The sequence below is a fragment of the Mauremys reevesii genome, linkage group 15 (genome assembly GCF_016161935.1).
Source record: "Mauremys reevesii isolate NIE-2019 linkage group 15, ASM1616193v1, whole genome shotgun sequence".
NCBI classification, from domain to species: Eukaryota; Metazoa; Chordata; order Testudines; family Geoemydidae; genus Mauremys; species Mauremys reevesii.
The window spans coordinates 26,015,488-26,033,847 of record NC_052637.1 but is presented as its reverse complement, the minus strand read 5'-3'; the positions used below and the strand labels follow the sequence as shown (position 1 = coordinate 26,033,847).

At 39.8% G+C, this 18,360-nt stretch overlaps 2 protein-coding genes across 16 annotated transcripts in view; one reads left to right on the top strand and one right to left on the bottom strand.

Annotated features, from left to right (window-relative positions):
* TBCD (tubulin folding cofactor D) overlaps positions 1-16,904 on the top strand; it is a 248,552-nt gene extending 231,648 nt beyond the window's left edge. For all 8 annotated transcript variants that reach the window (XM_039501345.1, XM_039501338.1, XM_039501339.1 and 5 more), the window contains exons 38-40: positions 7,152-7,261; positions 10,443-10,527; positions 16,256-16,904. In XM_039501345.1, coding sequence (XP_039357279.1) covers positions 7,152-7,261; positions 10,443-10,527; positions 16,256-16,267 — 207 coding nt within the window. In that variant the 3' untranslated portion in view covers positions 16,268-16,904. The remainder of the gene's footprint in view (positions 1-7,151; positions 7,262-10,442; positions 10,528-16,255) is intronic.
* Positions 6,840-18,360, bottom strand: part of B3GNTL1 (UDP-GlcNAc:betaGal beta-1,3-N-acetylglucosaminyltransferase like 1) — a 340,624-nt gene continuing 329,103 nt past the window's right edge. For 5 of the 8 annotated variants that reach the window (XM_039501348.1, XM_039501349.1, XM_039501350.1 and 2 more), the window contains one exon: positions 16,246-16,382. The gene's annotated coding sequence lies outside the window, so the exon portion shown is untranslated. Of the gene's footprint in view, positions 12,172-14,542; positions 14,810-14,841; positions 14,953-16,208; positions 16,383-18,360 lie in introns of those variants that run through there. The other 3 variants (XR_005588422.1, XR_005588421.1, XR_005588420.1) reach the window with 3 other exon arrangements.

Sequence of the window (18,360 nt, the reverse complement as noted above, 5' to 3'; positions counted from 1 at the left end):
GGTTGCATTTTGGCACATTATGAGGATTCAGGGAGCATACCCCCTTCTCCAGATAATTGCCCATTCCGCTAGGCTTAATTCCACTTCTATAGCCCTACCTAAAAACATACCCTGCGTGGACATTTGTATAAGGCGTCCAGATGGGTGTTGGTACACACATTTTCCCAACACTATTCTACAACATATGCTTCCAGAGAGGATGCATCCTTTAGCAAAGCTGTTCTTCAGTCTGTACCATACCTGCTCCTCAGCCCTCGCCTCTGTAACTGAGGCACTACTCGGGAATCTCCTTACTAGCACCCATAGGGACAGTAACTCGAAGGAGGAGAGGTTATTCAATTGGTTCAATAACTATGATTCTTGGAGATTTTTTGTCTCTATGGTGCTCCACTACCTTCCCTCCTCCTCCTCCTGCTTTGGAATCCTGCTAGGCTTTGAGGTTAAGAAGGAACTGTAGTGGTGGTGGTGTCTGCCCATCACCTATATGCCCTCATACTGGAGCACAAGAGGCACAGGACGCAGACCCATGAGCACTCTGGACAAAAAATTCTGATCAAAAGTGCATGGGCACGCTCATATCCTCATGTGGAGGACCTATAGGGACAAAACATCACTAAGAACTCCAGTAAATATACAGGTAAGTAACCTTATCTTTATTATTCACAATACTGATAGTTACTCAAATTAAACTAGGAAATCACAGGTTCTTAAGAGATTCTTAGTCCATTGAAGCCAAAAATGTGTTAGTCTCATAGGATTGGGCTCATGATTTAACTATCTTATTTTTGGTGAGTCACACAATATGTTGGCTTGGGTGGTTGGGGTTACTTTTAATTTAAAATAAAATCCTTGGTATTGTATGGTGGATTGTTGAAGCAGTTAGTTAAGAATGTTTTTCCCAGAACACTATCAAGCAATGATGCTGGTGTCCACATGGGAGTATAAAGGTAAGCTAGTCATGCTGGCTTTTTGGCCAAATCGAGAAGGGAAAAGTTAGAGTAGCAAGAATTCAGGTTTCAAAGACGGTCTAATAATAACCCAAGGAAAGCAAAGAAGAAATTATAGGCTATTTAAAAAAAAAAAAAGGTAGCTGTGCCCATCTGTAAAAACAACATATCTTTATGAAATAAGAGTGATAAAATATGAAATTGAAACAAAGTCTCTAGTTTTTGCTCCATTTTTACCCACCACAATATAGTCTTAAACCAGTAAGTAAACACAAGTTGAAAATGTTGATCCTAAAATATAAGTATTTACTGTGCAGAGTATAGTATGATTTTAACCTTTAGTTCAAAAGTAAGCAAAAGTAAAAGAGAAAATGTTCATTTTTATTGGCTAAACAGAGCTAATCTATATGTTGTCAAAAACATTTCAAGATTTCATTGGTTTTCAGGTTTTTGGTATGCTCTCTTGCAGTCATTTCAGCTACTGTGGTGATCACTTCCTTTGCTCTACCCCACATGCCCCACCTTAGAAACAGCTTTGCAATTTATTATTTTACAGCAGAATATAGCTTTAGTTTACATAATAGCTGGCATTTTATATATATATATGAGTGTGTGTATATATATACACAGAGAGAGAGAGAGAATGCAAAATCTCCATAAACATTCCAAGATGAATGCAGTTTTGTGGAACACAAGGGCCATACTTGTTTTATTGATTAGGCCACTGGGAAAGCTGTTAACCTGGTCTTCTGGAATCTGGAAAGATTTCAGCTTTTTTACATCTAATATAGATCTCTCTCTCTCAAAAAACAAACACAGCACACACTACAGAGTCAGAGAAGGAATGCTAAGGGGCTAGAAAGTGAATATTCTAAAAATGGATTTTTGAATTCCTGAGCTACAAATTAATTACTCTTCAGTAATTTTCCAGTGCTTTTTTCATTAAATCATATAAACTCCTAACAGACATCCTTTAAAATTCTATATAATTATTTAATTCTGTAAAGATAGTTTTCAAAACGTCTTGGAGAATCCAAGGTCTCTACCTCAATCTAGCATTTAGATCTGGATCTGGACCCCACCCTCTGTCTGGGATATGTGTGTTGCACCTCCCTTTCCATATATCTTCATGAAGGCTTCAGATCTTTGCCATGCTGTGGACAGTCCCTCTCCAAATTCTTTCTTTGATCAGCTTCACAGAGCGGGGCCCAGCTCATCTTCCTGTCCTTCCCCCTCCTTTCCCCCCCAGTTGCTAAAGCCAATTTGGTGCAAGACTGAGCTGTCTGCCCCCCCGCCCCCTTTTTCTGGAGGCAAAAATGTGAGCTTTTCCAGACCAGAACTGCCCACCCTGCTGCTTTCCTCTATGTGGTCCTTCCTCACCCAGCAAGGAAGAGCATACAGAAGATGAGCAGTCCTCCCAGGAGCCCCAAAAAGAGAACTTGGCCATGACTGTGCCCAGCATGTGGGACAGTTGCTCAGCTAGGGGGAAGGGATTGTGTCTGCTGGGTTGTTGGGGCCTTTGCATCTCCCCACACAACTCGAGGCTCCCTTGGGGCCTCTCTGCAAGAGCAGACAGGGCTATCTTCCAGGGTGGATTTGATTTAAATCACTAGTCAAGAAGACTCCAATTTCATCATGATTTCTACATAAAAGTGCATTCTTGTTGGCAGGGGCGGCTCTAGACATTTCACCGCCCCAAGCATGGCGGCATGCCGCAGGAGGCGCTCTGCTCCTGCTGGTCGCTGGTCCCGCGGCTCCAGTGGACCTCCCGCAGGCATGCCTGCGGAGGGTCCGCTGGTCCCACCAGGCGACCGGCAGAGCGCCCCCCGCGGCATGCCGCCCCAAGCACGCGCTTGGCGTGCTGGGGCCTGGAGCCGCCCCTGCTTGTTGGTTGTTACAACCTTAATATGTATTCTTCACAACTCAGAGATAGATGTAGGTTTCATTTTTAGAAGGTACACACTATACATTTTAAAAGTGATTAATCTGAAAAGTTTTCAAAATAAGTTTTACAGCAATATCGGAAAATGAATCATTGTTTGGTAATTGAAGCAGATAGTTCACCTCCCAATGACTTCATAAATATCTCAATTCAACAGGTTAATCATTAATATTTGGAGGATTTTCTTGCAATGCTGTTTTAGGAGAAGAACATCACCAGACAGACTTGTTTTATTTAACTAAAACAAGGTTATGTATTCTGAATTTTTTTCTTCAACAGCAAACATATAATATTTTAACAAAACATATGAATTTTTTAATTTAAGCAGTCGAATTTTTTAAAATCAGGTTTGTTTTTGTTAAAATTATTAACTAAAATAGTTAAATGAAATATTAAAAAAAAAATTAAATAGACTGTCAGCCAGGTCAACATGAGAAACTTAAAATATTGGCCTCTGCAGCTAACTCCATGGTCTTCACCTTTATTTTTCTGTTTGTTCATAATCTGGGAAAGACAAACAAGCTTTCCTGCTTTTTCAGGTCCCAAACGATTTCCTAATTTGGAATGAATTAGTCCAAAGGAAGAAAATATTCTTTCTACACTGGCAGAAGAAGCTACTGCTGTTAAAAGTGAGATTATCACTTCAACAGTCTCTGAATCCAAGTGCTTAAGTGACTTCCACCAGTTCACTGGTGGGACCTTCTTTAAAATATTATCAACAAGTATATATTTCTTGAATGGTTCTTATTCCCAAACTGGGTCTCTTTTATGGCCTGCTGCCATTATAGGTTTTCCCTTCTAGTGAGAGAACGGTATGGTATATCTCAAATCAATGAAGGCTACACTCAGAAAGACTTCTGGAATATGCTGCTCAAACAGTTCCAGTTTTGTTTCTACTGCCTGTCCCTCCCTTCTCACATTTATCTCCAGACTTCTTCTCCTTGTCCAGATCTATTTCGCCCCCAACAATCTTCTATTCATTGAACTTTTTGAAACTTAGCACTTTTAGAGAGAGGTAAGGGATTGACTCTGTGTATACAAATTTGCAGAGGGACAATAGGGTTGAGGTCTGTTATTTCTCACCTCTATATATTCTTTAAAAACATTTTTGCTGTTAACAAGCATGTTATCTCTGGAGACACAAATCCACAGTTTGAGAACTGCAAAACTAAGCATCTCTGATGGTATCTGCTAGTCTGAGCACTGGGTAGATAGAAAGATTAACCTAAATAATCTATCCAGAAGCCCCTGAACCCAATAAGATTGGGTCCCTAATCCACGTACTATTGGAACTCATTTACAAAACTCTACTTAAACATTACTTAAATATATTGTCTCATATTATAGAATTAGAATTTATAATCCCTATTCCATGACGCAATATCTTTGAGCTATCATGTATCTTAATTAAAACTATCTTTGGATAGGTTTTTCCCGCAAAAAGCATTTTATCAAAAAAATCATTGTTATCCACCTTGCTGCTGTCTTCTCCAATCAGACTTGGTGGGGGTAAGTCTGAATATTTCCCCCACCACTGTCTTGTCTCTTCACATCTGCTCAAGTGGGAAATAGTCACTTGGCAAGGAGTCTGGTGCCCTCTCCAACCCCAACTCAGCCCACTCAGGAAGGTTCCCCTATATTTCCTCCACATTGGACAAATGACTTGCTCAGAAAGCCCCCTGTGGGTTAGGACTCAAAGGGGAGCACTGTCCTCAGAAAAAGGCACCAACATCCTGATCAAAGAAAACGTAAGAGAGGTGCAACTCCAATATTTCTAAGAGGGGAGAGGTCACTCCCAGAAAGGAAATGATCGGGCTACAATCTTTCTAATCAGGTTAATCGTCACATCTGTCATGACCTTTGTAATAAAAATAAATAAATAGAAATAATTTTAATTCACCTGCTGAAAGTAAATTCATATGGCAACATTTCAAAAAAAAAAACGGCCTTTTTTTAAAATTGCAGATCTGCAACTATACAATAAAGCCACTCATCCAAGGATCTTTGGTGTAACTTTAAAATCTAAACAGTCCTTACTAAATCTAAGAATCTAAACCAACTCCAGTGAGAACTGTTAAATACAGCATAAGATGGGGATTTCAAAAGCACATACCTTTGGCCTAAGTCTGCTGCCATTGAAGATGATGGTCAAATTCTCATCGACCTCAATGGGAGCAGCGTTAGACCAACACTGAGAACTTTTGAAACTTGCTCACACAGCTTGTATGTCAGTAGGTTCATTATAATCTCATATTTTTAAATACCATATTAACATATTATCAGTATCATCAGTAACTACTCAGGTTATACCCATCTTGCCTATTATCAGTTACCTATTTATCTCTCTGTAGATTTAGGTCCCCATTCAGTATGGTGCATGTGAATAGTCCCATTGGGATGGAGTAGAACTACTCATGTACTTAGTTAAGCACCTGCTTTAGGTAATGTTCTGAATTGGGGTGCTATCTATATATCTTCCTGTAAAAACAAACTCCTTTTGAAACATAAATAAAGAGTGTTTCAAAAAAAAAAAAAACCCACCAAACAATACTTAGCAGTAAAAGTTGAATGTAGGCTGAAATTTAGCTTACAAAATCTTAAGCCCAGGGTAATCTTAAACAGTCTAAACTGATTTTTTTTTAATTGATGAGGTTAATAATATTCAAGTGTAATCTTGTGTCTCATAACTCCAAAGTGGCTTAGATTTTGAAAAAGAAATTTAATTACTGTTGCTATTCTCAGAAATACAGTCACCTGAATCATTTAACATACAAAGCTTCCTACTGTGTTTGCACAGGAAGTAGTTTTCATAAGTAATATTACTATGTATGCTTAATGTACCTTCCAAAAATCTGTATTTACAGTACACAGAATATGGTGATATAACAGTTGTAAAGGAGTCATTATAATCTATTGTGTAAATAATATATGATTTTAAAATGTTTTAAATAGGTATTTACATGGTACACCAGAGTAGCGTATTGCAATAACACTTTCATATTCCCACGAGACAGTATTTTGTGGCCTCTAGTTAGTCAATATTTAAATAAGCAAGTAAGTGCAGAAATCCCTCTGCATAAACACTGAGGTTGTTACGCAAGTCAAAAGTGAAGAAATTCAAAGTTCTTTCAAATTGCATCCTTCCGTTTTTGTTCTCTGCCCTGAGAGGTGCCAGAGTAGATGGATGAGGAACCGTGCTGGCATAAAGGGAGTAATTTGGACCTTACACATACCAGGAGATAGGGACTAGCTGTTACAGGGATCTCCAGGTGCCTTGATCAATGCTTGGATGTCATTGATGAAGCAAGGCAGTGTGTGTTGAATAGATACTGGATGGAGCACATTGGGAAGCATCACCTATTACAATAATTACTTCCAAACAAGCTGGGAGGTTCCCTGTTTTCTGTAGTAGAAAATAAGGTATTTATGGTTCTGAACAGTTAGATAATCTAAAAATGTATTGTCTTCTAGACTGTTGACTGCGTATTTGGCTAATTTGTCCACAACTTAGTATATGCCAGCACAGAATAGAAGGCAAATAATGATATGAACTTTTTTTTTTTGGTGCCCTAAAAGTAAGTATATCTGTCAACATTGCATGAACATGCTAGAGAAGAACATGATATATTCTACAATGAGTAAGTGAGTATGCATCTATAGAATATAATACTCAGAATTTTAAGCCACATTTTGGGGAACTACAGGGAATATTAAGGAGACATTTTCATATGAAAATCCAAATTATATTGCTAGTTCTGCCAAAAAAATCCCTGTCTGACTCATCTCTCTCTACCTTGGCATTCCAGTCTGTAAAATCAGGGATGTACTTCTCTGCTTCATAGATTTGTTGTGAGGGTGCTATTTGTCAAGCACATTGCAATTCTTTAGCATCTTCCATTTGAGGAGCTCAAAGTATTAAAGTAGAACATAAATCACCAAATAGCCATCTCTGAATAAATGACACATTTAATAAGCATTACACTCACAACACTTCTTTGAGATACAGAAGAAATGCTAAAATATCAATTTTATAGATGTGCAAATTACAGTAGGGAGGTGAAGTCACTTTCCCCAGGTTCCACAGCATATCACTGGCAGACTCGGGAATATCACTCCCAGCTCCGCATTCTGAACATTTATACGACTTTCTCCACTGAAGTATTCTGAAAGTACTGTTAATAACAACTGTAACTAACACGTAGCAGTCTGGGTAATTTCACTGTTTTCAGCAACTAAAATTTATCTCCCTGCCTTCTCTCTAGATAAGAAAAACAACAGCCAGTCAAGTGTATGAAATGTTGATAACCTACAGTGATATTGTCGATCCCGATATTCTGGATGAGGTCATGACAGTACTTAGTGACACCAACTGGTGAGTGAATTCATTGTCAGAGAAATGTTTAATAATAAAGCCAATTTTAATAATTCTCATATCTATAAAATATTTGTTCATGAGGAAAAGTGGAAAAGGAACTGTAAACGACATGATATCTGTAACAAGATCCACTTATACCTTTATACAAGTTTTTAGGCCAAAAAAGGTGTTGCTGAAAGGGACCTTCCTGCCCTGAAAGCTTGTAATATTGTATATTACATATTGGTCGTAAATAAAGGTGTTATGAGTTTGTTTTACTTGTCCAATGGTGTTTTCTAAAATGCCCATAATTTCTAATAAAGAAAAAGGGGAGGAAATCCTGGAAGTTCTTTGTGATACAAAAAAGAAAATTATTGTGGAGACAAACTGGCCTGGCACACCAGGGTGCTTACCCTGGCGAACCACATGCCAGAGGTTGCCAACCCCTGAAATATAGGCTTCAGAAATGTTGAACCCTCCTTCAGAGTCTGACATTCCCCAGTGGAACTTTCATATTGTAGTATCAATTAAGTAACTGCATTAATAATATAATTTAAACTATCTTCCGTTGTCTTTGTCATTAAATCTTTTCTGGAAAAGAAGGCCTTGCATGCACTTGTGAATTAATATAGCTGAATGTACCACAACTACTTGCCAGGATTTTGAGTCATTTCTGTTACTCTATTAGAAGAACTCTTGTATCAAATGCTCTGCTATAATGGCAACATTGTCTTGTCCATGCCAGGTGCAGTGGGTTAGACTTTACTACCTTTGGGTCAGTGATTTCACTTGAAATTCACCTAGTGGTGAAAAAAGGGACTTCTAGCAGTGTTCTTAATAAAAAAGGGGTTCTCAAACTGGGGACTGGGACCACTCAGGGAGTCGTGAGGGTATGGGTGGGGGCATCATGAGCTGTTGGTCTCCACCCCAAACCCTGCTTTACCTCCAGCATTTATAATGGTGTTAAATATATAAAAAAGTGTTTTTAATTTATAAGGGGGGGTCGCACTCAGGCTTCCTATGTGATAGGAGTCACCAGTACAAAAGTTTGAGAACCACTGCAATAAAATAACAGAATAGAAACATATGACAGAAAACTGGATGCTATAAGAACTGCTGATTATATTTATGCTTAAATGTTCATATTTTCACAGCTTTATTTAGTGTTGTATTATAATGAGCCTGAAATATTAATCATGAGGAGAGAGAGAGGCTTTGACTATACAGTTCTAGATCCACAGAGGGTGCAGGATAGGTGTTTTAAAGGTGTCACTGCTTAAGAGATAAAGCAAGTGAACTAATTTGAGTACCATTTGATGCCCTTTTCTTTAGTTCTGTGAATGCAACAAGTAATGTTCTCATCGTTGTATTACAATAGATGTGTTCATGACTTAAACACTTCCAAACTCTCCCATTTTAGTGAATTCTGATGTCTTCAAGGAACAAGTAGACTTAGGGCACTCTTTCACAGTTTCTCTGAAGCCATGTAAAAACACACTGGCGTTAGTCACTGATTTTGGATAATTGTTCTGCATTAACTTAAGTAGATTTTCTGTTTGCACAGCTTGTTTTTGGCAACCTAAAGGGTGCTGGATCTGAAACTCTGATATTAAACTATGGCATAAAATAATTCCCCATTCTGCTCTGAAATTCCTGACTGGTGATGGATTTTAAAGTAAATGATGTGTCAGAAGTATAATGATTGGCTGCTGCTACTTTTCTTAATCTTTCAGTGCAGAATTAGAACAACTATATGAGCTTTTCTCAGATTTGCAGAATCTATTTCTTTTATGTCTTACATTTTGGTTAAATTACCACGTGAACTCTACAGTTAAAATAATTTGTTTCCACAAACTTTTGAAATTGCTCCTCTTGTGTTAATATCTTTCAATATTCACTCAGAAAGTTAAAGATTGTTTAGCTATTTTGGCATGAAATCCGTCTTTCATCTCCATAAATTGTGAAGAAGGGAGGGAGCAGTGGCTGTTGCTATGTCATATACAGAAATAACGCTGAGACAAGCAACTGGTTTGAGAACAGTGTTGTTTGTATTGTAGATTCCCCTTTATTAATTTGTCACTGAAGTAATCAAACTAAAAGAGGAATATTTAAATCAAAATCATTACAGAAAATATGGTTGTTACAGGCCTGGTCTTAAATTAGTCAGCCATCAGAACCCTGCCCTGTACTCACTAAAATTATGTGGCTGGCTGCCTGCTCTATTCTCTGTTGGTCCAGTGCTTAGTGTATACCCCAAATTCAAATATAAGTCTAATAGTTTGAGATTTAAGATAGCGTTCTAGATTAGTTCGTGTGCGCTTGTTTCACCTGGGGAGACTTGTAGATAAAGCAGTTGAAGAATATAATGTTTATTAAAGAAGACTTATGACACCTTGCAGGGGATCATCAATCGTATGTTAAAATTCTCAAACTCTCTGGGCACTACAGGAACAACTTTATACTTCTGAATTAAAATAAATCTGTGTTGACATCAGGAAGCTGAACCAGCCTCAAATATTTGGTAAAAAAGACAATAACCAGGATATGCATGTTTGAAATAGTCTCCCTGTTAGAACTACCATGGGTTTAGGGTACAATTGTTTAATTTATAATATAACAAAATGTGCCTTTTGTTTTGGCTCAAAGCAAGTTTGCAACTTGCCAAAGTTGTCAAGTATCTTTGAAAAAGGCCAGAGGTATTCAACATTTAGATTGTGTGCACCCTTTTCTGTAGTACTGGAATCAGTTTTGTCCTCCCCAGAGAATTAAGTCACTGGGTATGAGACTCTATATACCATGGCTACCTTTACAAAATCAAAATTATGTACAGGGTTGTGTCAGAGGTACCAAAGGTTTCCCTTTATTTTAGGCTTGGAAATACCTTCAATATCGAATAATCATTTGGGGACATTGACACTTCTAGGAGACATACTGTTAAGAGTCCTCTGGTTTAATGCAGTGCAGTAAAAATGTTATACTTTTTTTGTATCAATCAAATCAGAATTTATTAAGAGTAAATATGTTTCACTATACTTTGAAAGGATACTGTATTAAGAATAAACAGTAAATAGTATTGTCAAACTGTTCATTAAGCTTTTCTTTTCACTGCATGTTACAAATTCAGTTCCAAAAATTATTTTCGTTCTAGATGGACTGAAAGCATGAACATTAAAAGGAATTCTCTTATCTTCCCTTGTAGGGATGCTGAATTACCACTAGTGAGAGAGAAGCGCAACTATCTCTGTGACCTAATGAAAGTGCCGAAACCGCAACTAGTGTCCAAGGTAGAGTTTGGAGTTTTTGCTATAGAATTTTCCTGAAGAAACAAAATTAAAAGCATCAGTTATTTTACTAAATATTCTGTACTTGTTAATGACATCTAGAAATCCAAGATCCATGGGATTGTGCTATGAGCCTAAGACATAAGTACAGAATGTATGGAATTGTCTAAAACAGTTTTTATAAAACCCTCCAATCCCATTCCTTGAAAACATTCCAGACTTCTGGTGTAAATCTCAACTTACTGAGACAATGCAAGCATGAAATAATGTAGCACAGATGCCTGTGTGTACAGTGTGTGTGTCTGTGTTTTGTGGAAAAGAATGGTAAGAATTTCCCCTTCAAATTCAATAGCAAAACTAAAATTCCATGACTTATGTGACTTCCTATAAATTGATTCTGCATTTAGGACAAAAAAGGTATTGAAAGATTCAGGAAAGTTATATTCTAAAACCTAATAACCTGAGAAGTGACAACATGTAACCTTAGGAAAGAATTTCCTTACTCAGTTTAATGTACACATGATGGGCCAGATTTGCAGAAGTATGCAGCATGAAGCCAGCACAGTTTTGAGTACAGCTCATTCTCCACAGGAGGAGAACTCTGTTTTGATCACTGTGACCCTAAACCAGAGAAGCATGAGAGAGGTTCTTTTCCTCCAGATATGTCAGACAATGGGGAGGGAGATGTTGGCCACCAGGATAAGCAGGACAAATATTAAATACACTTGTCCTCCCCTTTCATTCCTTCTTCATGCAAATTGTTAGGGAGGCACGGAACATGCTTCAGGTGGCAGGCCCTGAAATTCTACAAGGCCACCTAAAGCTGCACTCTTCACTGGCTAAACTTGATGCAACAGGTAATTACTGCAGAGGGAGTTTTCTTACTAAAGGACCGTGCAGGCACAAAGATAGATGCCATTCTTAGAACAGACTTCACAGCCTCTTCAGCAGCCCTACTGTCACTAGGAAGCACATGCTTGCTAGTGCTACGGTGTCCTGCTGTGATGAATTAAAAACCTCTGCCCTCAGAACAAAGAAGAACTCACTGATAGCTAAAGAAATACCTGTAGCTGCTGCATTCATAAAAAGAGGATGCATGGACTCTGAGTTGTCCTGGCCCTAACTCTGACTTAAGCCCTGTCAAGTGTAAAATTTATCTGTATCTTATTTGTAATCCCATTTATGGAGAAGCTTGATAAGATGGTAACATATTATATGAACAAAGTATTCGTTTCCTACTCCTGTGAGATCAGAGACAGATGGGGGCAGAATCTCATTTCAGTCCTACTCACAGCAAAAGTAACAGAGTAGAGATTCTTCCTGTTCCAGGAGAAACCCCTGGGCTCAGAGTTTGGATTTTATGGAACTCTGAACAGAGTGACTGCGATAGGGCCTGCTTCCCTTAAAAAACAGAACCCAGGTTAGGATCTCCTGTGTTGCAGGCATCAGATTCCAATCCAGTTCAGAGAGATGATAGTGTAAGATGAATATTCATCTGGAGCTTCAGGCTCTGCAGCTTCAACAGCTGAGAAACAAACCACACCAAAAGCACTAGAGCTTGTCCCTTAAGGCACTTCCAGGACTCTGTTCCATCATCATTGAAGAAAGGTATCAGGAAGAGTCTTGGACTGCAAGAGTAGGAACAGCCTGATAAAGAAAACACATGTCAGGACTACTGTAGTCTTTCTGGAAGATCTAGCAGAAATTTACCTCCATATTCCAGTGAGATTCTCAAATAGGGTGGAGCATGCATTGGGACGTATACTTGAAGTAGTATAGCTAATGGTTCTGAACAAAAAATAATCCAGCCAAAATGTAAAGGTGGAGTTCTTCATCAGGGAAGCGGACCAAAAATTGCTGGGACTAGATTCTAGTTCACAGATGGTCAAATCTCTCCTCTCCCCACTTCAACTATTGAGAAGATCAGGGGACACCAAGAATGCTGGGATACCCAGACCTAGTTGAGCTTCCACAGAGGTCTCCCCTCCATTTTCCTAATTGGTAGGATTTCCTACACCAGAGCTGTATGCTGCATCTCATTGCAGACAGCTAGGTTTTTAAGACTTGCAGGTTCTCCATCTCTTTTGCCTGTGTGAGACTTGAGACAAAATTCTGTCACTCTCAATTAGGGTGACCAGATCACCCAGGTCAAATATCGGGACGCGGGGGGGCGGGGCGGGGGCAGAGCAAAAAAAAAAAACCCCACCCCCGATTCCTCCTCCCTCCGCAAGTGCTGGAGGGAGGCCCAGGAGACTCAGGGGAGCACGGGGCCAGGGTGAGTGTGAGTCCAGCCTGGCCCCGAGCAGGCAGGACTCAGGCGCGGTACCTGGAGGGAGAGTACGGGGTGGCCTGCGGGGCCAGGCAGCGGCTGTTCTCCCCACCTGGGCAGCAGGACTCGGGAGCAGCCGCTGCTGCAGCTCCCACTGCCGCGGGGGGAGGAAGCGGCCGCTGGCCAAGCTCGGCAGCTGCGGCTCTGGCGCCCCCGAACCCGGGCCTGCTGCGGGGACCCAGCGCGCACGCTGCGCATATCCAGCCCCTGGCCACTTGCGTCTGGGCTGGCTGCCCAGCTGGTGCAATCCTGCGGGCGGCCTCGGAGTGGGGGCAGCAGGCCCCAGCCCCCCGCATCCCGCTCGGGTCCTGCAGGGGAACGAACGGGACTGGGCTGCCGATGCCTCCGCCACGGGATTGCACCAGCTGGGCAGCCAGCCCAGACGCGACTGGCCAGGGGCTGAGCGCAGTGTGCGCGCTGCCCCGCAGCAGGCCCGGGCTCGGGGGGTTTGGGCCCGGGCACCAAAGCCGCAGCCGCCGAGCGCCACGTGCTTGGCCACTTCCTCCCCCCGCAGCAGTGGGAGCTGCAGCAGCGGCTGCTCCCGAGTCCCCTACCCAGGTAGGGAGAACAGCCGCCACCTAGCCCCACGGGCCGCCCCCCTACTCTCCCTCCAGGTACCGTGCCCGAGTCCTGCCTGCTCGGAGCCAGGCCAGACTCACACTCACCCCGGCCCCGCACTCCCCTGAGTCTCCTGGGCATGGCATGCTTGGAAAGAGGCGGGGATTTGGGGAGGGAGACAATGGGGGAAGGAGGGGGCGGAGTCGGGGCAGGGGAGGGCGCGAGCCCTTCGGGCTCCGGAGCCTTTGCTTGTTTGTCCAGTGTCCCGACCTAACATTGGTCGGGACGCGGGACAAACAAGCAAATATCGGGACAGTCCCGATAAAATCGGGACGTCTGGTCACCCTACTCTCAATCTTTCCAGACTACCATACCCCTTTCAGGAATCTGATTTGTCTTACGTACTTAAAAATTACTTGTTTACAAAATCATCACAGCCCACTATTACTGAAAAATTGCTTACTTTCTAATTTTTACCATACAATTATAAAATAAATAATTTGGAATATAAATAATGTACTTACATTTCAGTGTATAGTATATAGAGCAGCGTAAACAAGTCATTGTCTCTATGACATTTTGGTTTGCACTGATGTCGCTAGTGCTTTTTATCTAGCCTTTTGTAAAACTAGGCAAGTACCTATCCCCTAGAAGACCTCTGCATACCCCTGGTTGAGAACCACTTTCTTAGAGGATGGCCTAGACTTGGCCTGCAACCTCTTTCTATTGCATTTAACACACTAGCTCACCTACATTTCTAGGTACATAACCAAATGGTATTGAGGTTCCACAGAGTAGCATATGTGTCCAACCAGCAGTCAAACCTCTTCCCTAGCTAGAATCTCTCTACAATGCAAAGACTCTCACAATCACACTTATGGCATTTTATTCCTTTTCCATAATGATATATTTCTTCATTGCAACCACGTGAGCTAGAAGAGTTTTCAAAATCTTCATTCTCAGATACTACCCATAATGCATCTTCTGTGAGGACAAGGCTGGTCTTAATCTTGAGTACAGATGACTCTAGCGTAATTCTTTTTCTTTTGGTGTTGAGATTTTGGGAAAAACAAAAGCAATGCATGTGGCAGATCTGAGAAGAGCAGTTCAAGTATTCCTTAGTAGACTCAATTAGCTTAGTAAAACATCATTTTTATTCTCCCTGTAAGTCACATGCATGTGCTTGAAAGTATCTAAAATCATCCATTCTTAGCTAGCTTAAATACTGTTGCTGAAGCACATTCATCAGCAGAAGAGGTTGGAGCCTACTCAATGCTTCCATAGTCAGCAGCCAGAACAAAAATCTGTAAAATGGCTACCTGGTCATCCATCAACACCTCGCATGCTTTGCCCTTCATTCTTCTTCAGAAGAAAATGTCAGCAGAAGGATGACCTCAGCTGTGGATTTAAAATAGATTAACACTACTTACTTTTGGGAAAGGGTAACATTCTTCTGTCCCATATGTCATTCAATCCCTATTCATTCTTCTTTATTGCTCTCTATGCCCCAGACTGGGGGAAATGTGTTAAAATGGGGCAAACTGTGGGAAATAAGGATTTGCTGTTAATTTCTACTTAAGCTCTTACTTAAAATGCAGCATTTCCCCCTATAGTTTGAGGTATTTGTACTGGTGGAAGGGTTGTGGCCAAGCCCTGGAACATCAGATAAGACTTAACTGCCTCTGGTGTTTGTAAGTAGCCAGGTTCAGAAAGGAAATAACTGGTTTTGTGACTTAATGTGTCACATGATTATTTGTTTTGTTCTGAAAACTTTGATAGTAAAAGGGCCAAGAAAACCAGCTGCTGAAGTGATTCCTACTCCCCTGGTATACAGTTAGTCAATTTGTACAGCAGCTGGAACAGATAATTTTGTAAATTTGATGAAGAAATATTCTTAAAGTTCTCATCTGGTAAATCACTCTTGCTTAAAGTGAGAGCTGGTGTTTTAATGAAGTGGGAGATTAAGAATCTTGTTTAACTATCAGTGTTGACTGCTCTTTGCTTCATCAGTTTTATGATTAAGCATTTCAAAATATAGAGGGTATAAATAATTGGTAAGAAAATTGTCTTGAGCTGAGTGAGTTTTATTCTTAAAACTTGGAGACTTAGATGAAAGATTGGAAAGAAAAGTAAATCCTTTGATATAAACAAGATAATATGATGCACCTGTGTGTGTGAAAAAATTATTGCAAATACTGTAATGCGAATCTTTCCTTTGCTATCCCATTAAGGTTTCAGGGCAGAATTTGGTGCTTTACTATTTCCTCTGCATGTTTTCTAGTAATGCTGATTAAACACTTGCTAGAACAAATAGAAGTTTTCAAGTAAACTGCAAGGCTATTTTCATTTTTGCTAGTATTAAAGAATGACAATCCCACCTGCAACCTACTCTGTATTACCAGTGGAGGAGTTTCACACCAGTGAACTCCAGTGACACAAACACTTGTCAGTAGGGATGGGTGTATGAGAAAAAATACACAGCACATTCTACCTTTCTCTGAGAGCTCACTTCATAAACGTAGAGGAAAATAAACTGGATTAGATAAAGCCAGGCATAACATTTGAATATTTTCATTTTACAAGCCACTTGAACTTTATTTATCCTTTTGCGAAACGTGTGAGATGAATAATATTTTAGACGTTGATTCAACTAAATCTTTTTTTTAAATCTAGCAGTTGTGATATTTACCATCTGTTAAAATACAATTCACTTTTAAAATGTAAAGGCCTTTAGTTTGCTTTGGTTGATAACATGCATTCAGTTATTAGCTGGATTAAAAGTCACTGAGTACCCTACCTAAAAGGAATTTCATAAGTTCTTCTTTTTTTGTTTCCTGTATGTAGAGTGCAGCATAGTAAAGCAGTCAGTGTTCTCTGTTGCTTTGAAAACTGAAGCTCTCTGGCACTTGCGTCATGAAGGAGGAAGTGATCTGTGCTGCAGCATCTTGATAAACTGGAGTTTGAGACTGAGCTACAAAATATGATTAACAAAATTAACGTAAAGAGTAAAAGCATGTGTTCAAAAGCATCACACAGAGATATGCCACTGAAAAAGCAGGCTGTTTATCTGTCAGTATCTCTGACCACAATATAAAGAAGGCAACAAAAGTCCATTGTTTTCAATTCTTAAATTTTGTTATCTGTAGCCACAAGATGGCAGTTTGTCCTCATGATCATTGTCATAACTGAGCTGCTTTTGAATGCCAATGTCTTGCATTCCCCTCAGTAAACCTGACTTAGTGTCTCTCCTCTAAAATCATTGCGCTTGTACTTGTGTATTATACATTTACAGTTGTGGCTAATGTGTGTGGTCAAGACAAATATTTAAGATGATAATATAACAGTTCAGAGTGGTAATACTTAATGGTAATACCTCTCTCAATAAACCGTTCTTTTATTGCCTTCAACCCTGACTTATAATCTGCAAGCAAAAGCAAACAATCTTCGTTCTGGGTAAGGTCAAAGCCTAAAATAAACAGAGACTGTCGACTAGGGTAAATGAGTGGTGACTTTGTTATAAGGTAGAATTCAAGAGACATCAAGCAGAACCTCACTTTTCCAAATGCGGAGTACAGAGGTGACAGGTCAGTACTTCAGCCACTGCCCTTACTGTTGGACATTTTTAAAAATGTCCATTATCAGCTAGTCACGTTGCCTCTCAGCAGCCCCCTGGGCCTCTAAAATAGATCAGTGATTGCAGGCTACATTCAGAGTTGACAGGCTAGTACAGGTAAACCTTTTTATTTGTTGTTTCATGTAAATTCCACTCCCTTCATGTGTGCATTATGCCAATTTCTGAACATGAAGAGCCAAATTCAGAGATGCCATAAATGGCATGGTTATCAGGTAGAATAACCACATTTATTATTCACTTTGAATATCAGAGATGGTTCTTTATGAACATTTGTTCAATTTAAAAAACCCATGTTTGTTGTGATAATTGGAGAACTGCAGCTTAACTTAAAAGTGCTCGCATATCCAAGAACCTGGCCAGCTCTTGTGCAAAACTTACTTGCTTTGAACTTAATGTTCAAAAATTAATTCCACAAAACAAGCATTACAACATATTAAAATGAACTCTCATTAGTGGTGTATGCAAACCAATTGTTTATCTGTGGTATACATGCAGCACTATCACTTAAAAAAAATTAACTGTATAGTTGTATCTGCACAGGTAATTAAAACAATAATCTAGGGCTCACCAAGCCATGACTCTAGTGTTGGTAACATGGTGATCTGAAAGTGGATGAGAAATGGCCACTGTTAACTGACGCTACCACTAGCAATTTGCAACTGGTGTGACATCATTTGAAAATAGACAGCCCATTGTTTTTCTGGGTGCAAGCACAGGACACAAAGTGATGAACTACATTATTCTCTGTACAGAGTGAATCAATTCATTCCGCATTTTCAAAACCAAAATTGCAACCAGTCATTCTCCATAAAGAGGCGCTTAATAAGAAATGATACAACAGCTGATTTTTTTTTTCCCCTACAGAAAGGCCAACTATAAAAAGCCTTAAGTTAACTGCATTTGATGGTGAGAAAAACCTACCTCTACCCTGTCACTCACTTTTATTCCACTATACAGTAAGCACTTGCAGCATGCTTTGCTCTAACAGTTTAATTTAAATAATTAAACTGTTTAAATAATATGCAGTTACAGAGGGATGTGTGGAAACTGATTTTTAAGCTTATGTGACATACAACAATAGAAGGACAAACAAAAAGATAGTATGCTATATAAACCCAGTCTAAAGAGCCTATGCTAATTCTTTCTCTAGATTCACAAGGGAAGCTAAATATATGAATTATTTGTGACAAGTGTATTAAATTGTTCTCTTCCTGAAGCAGAAGGGAAGGAGAAATATCCAAATGCTAGGGTGGCGTGATTTTCAATTTTGCACAAGTGAGCAAGCCCAGAAACTAGCTTTTGTTAATATTCATAC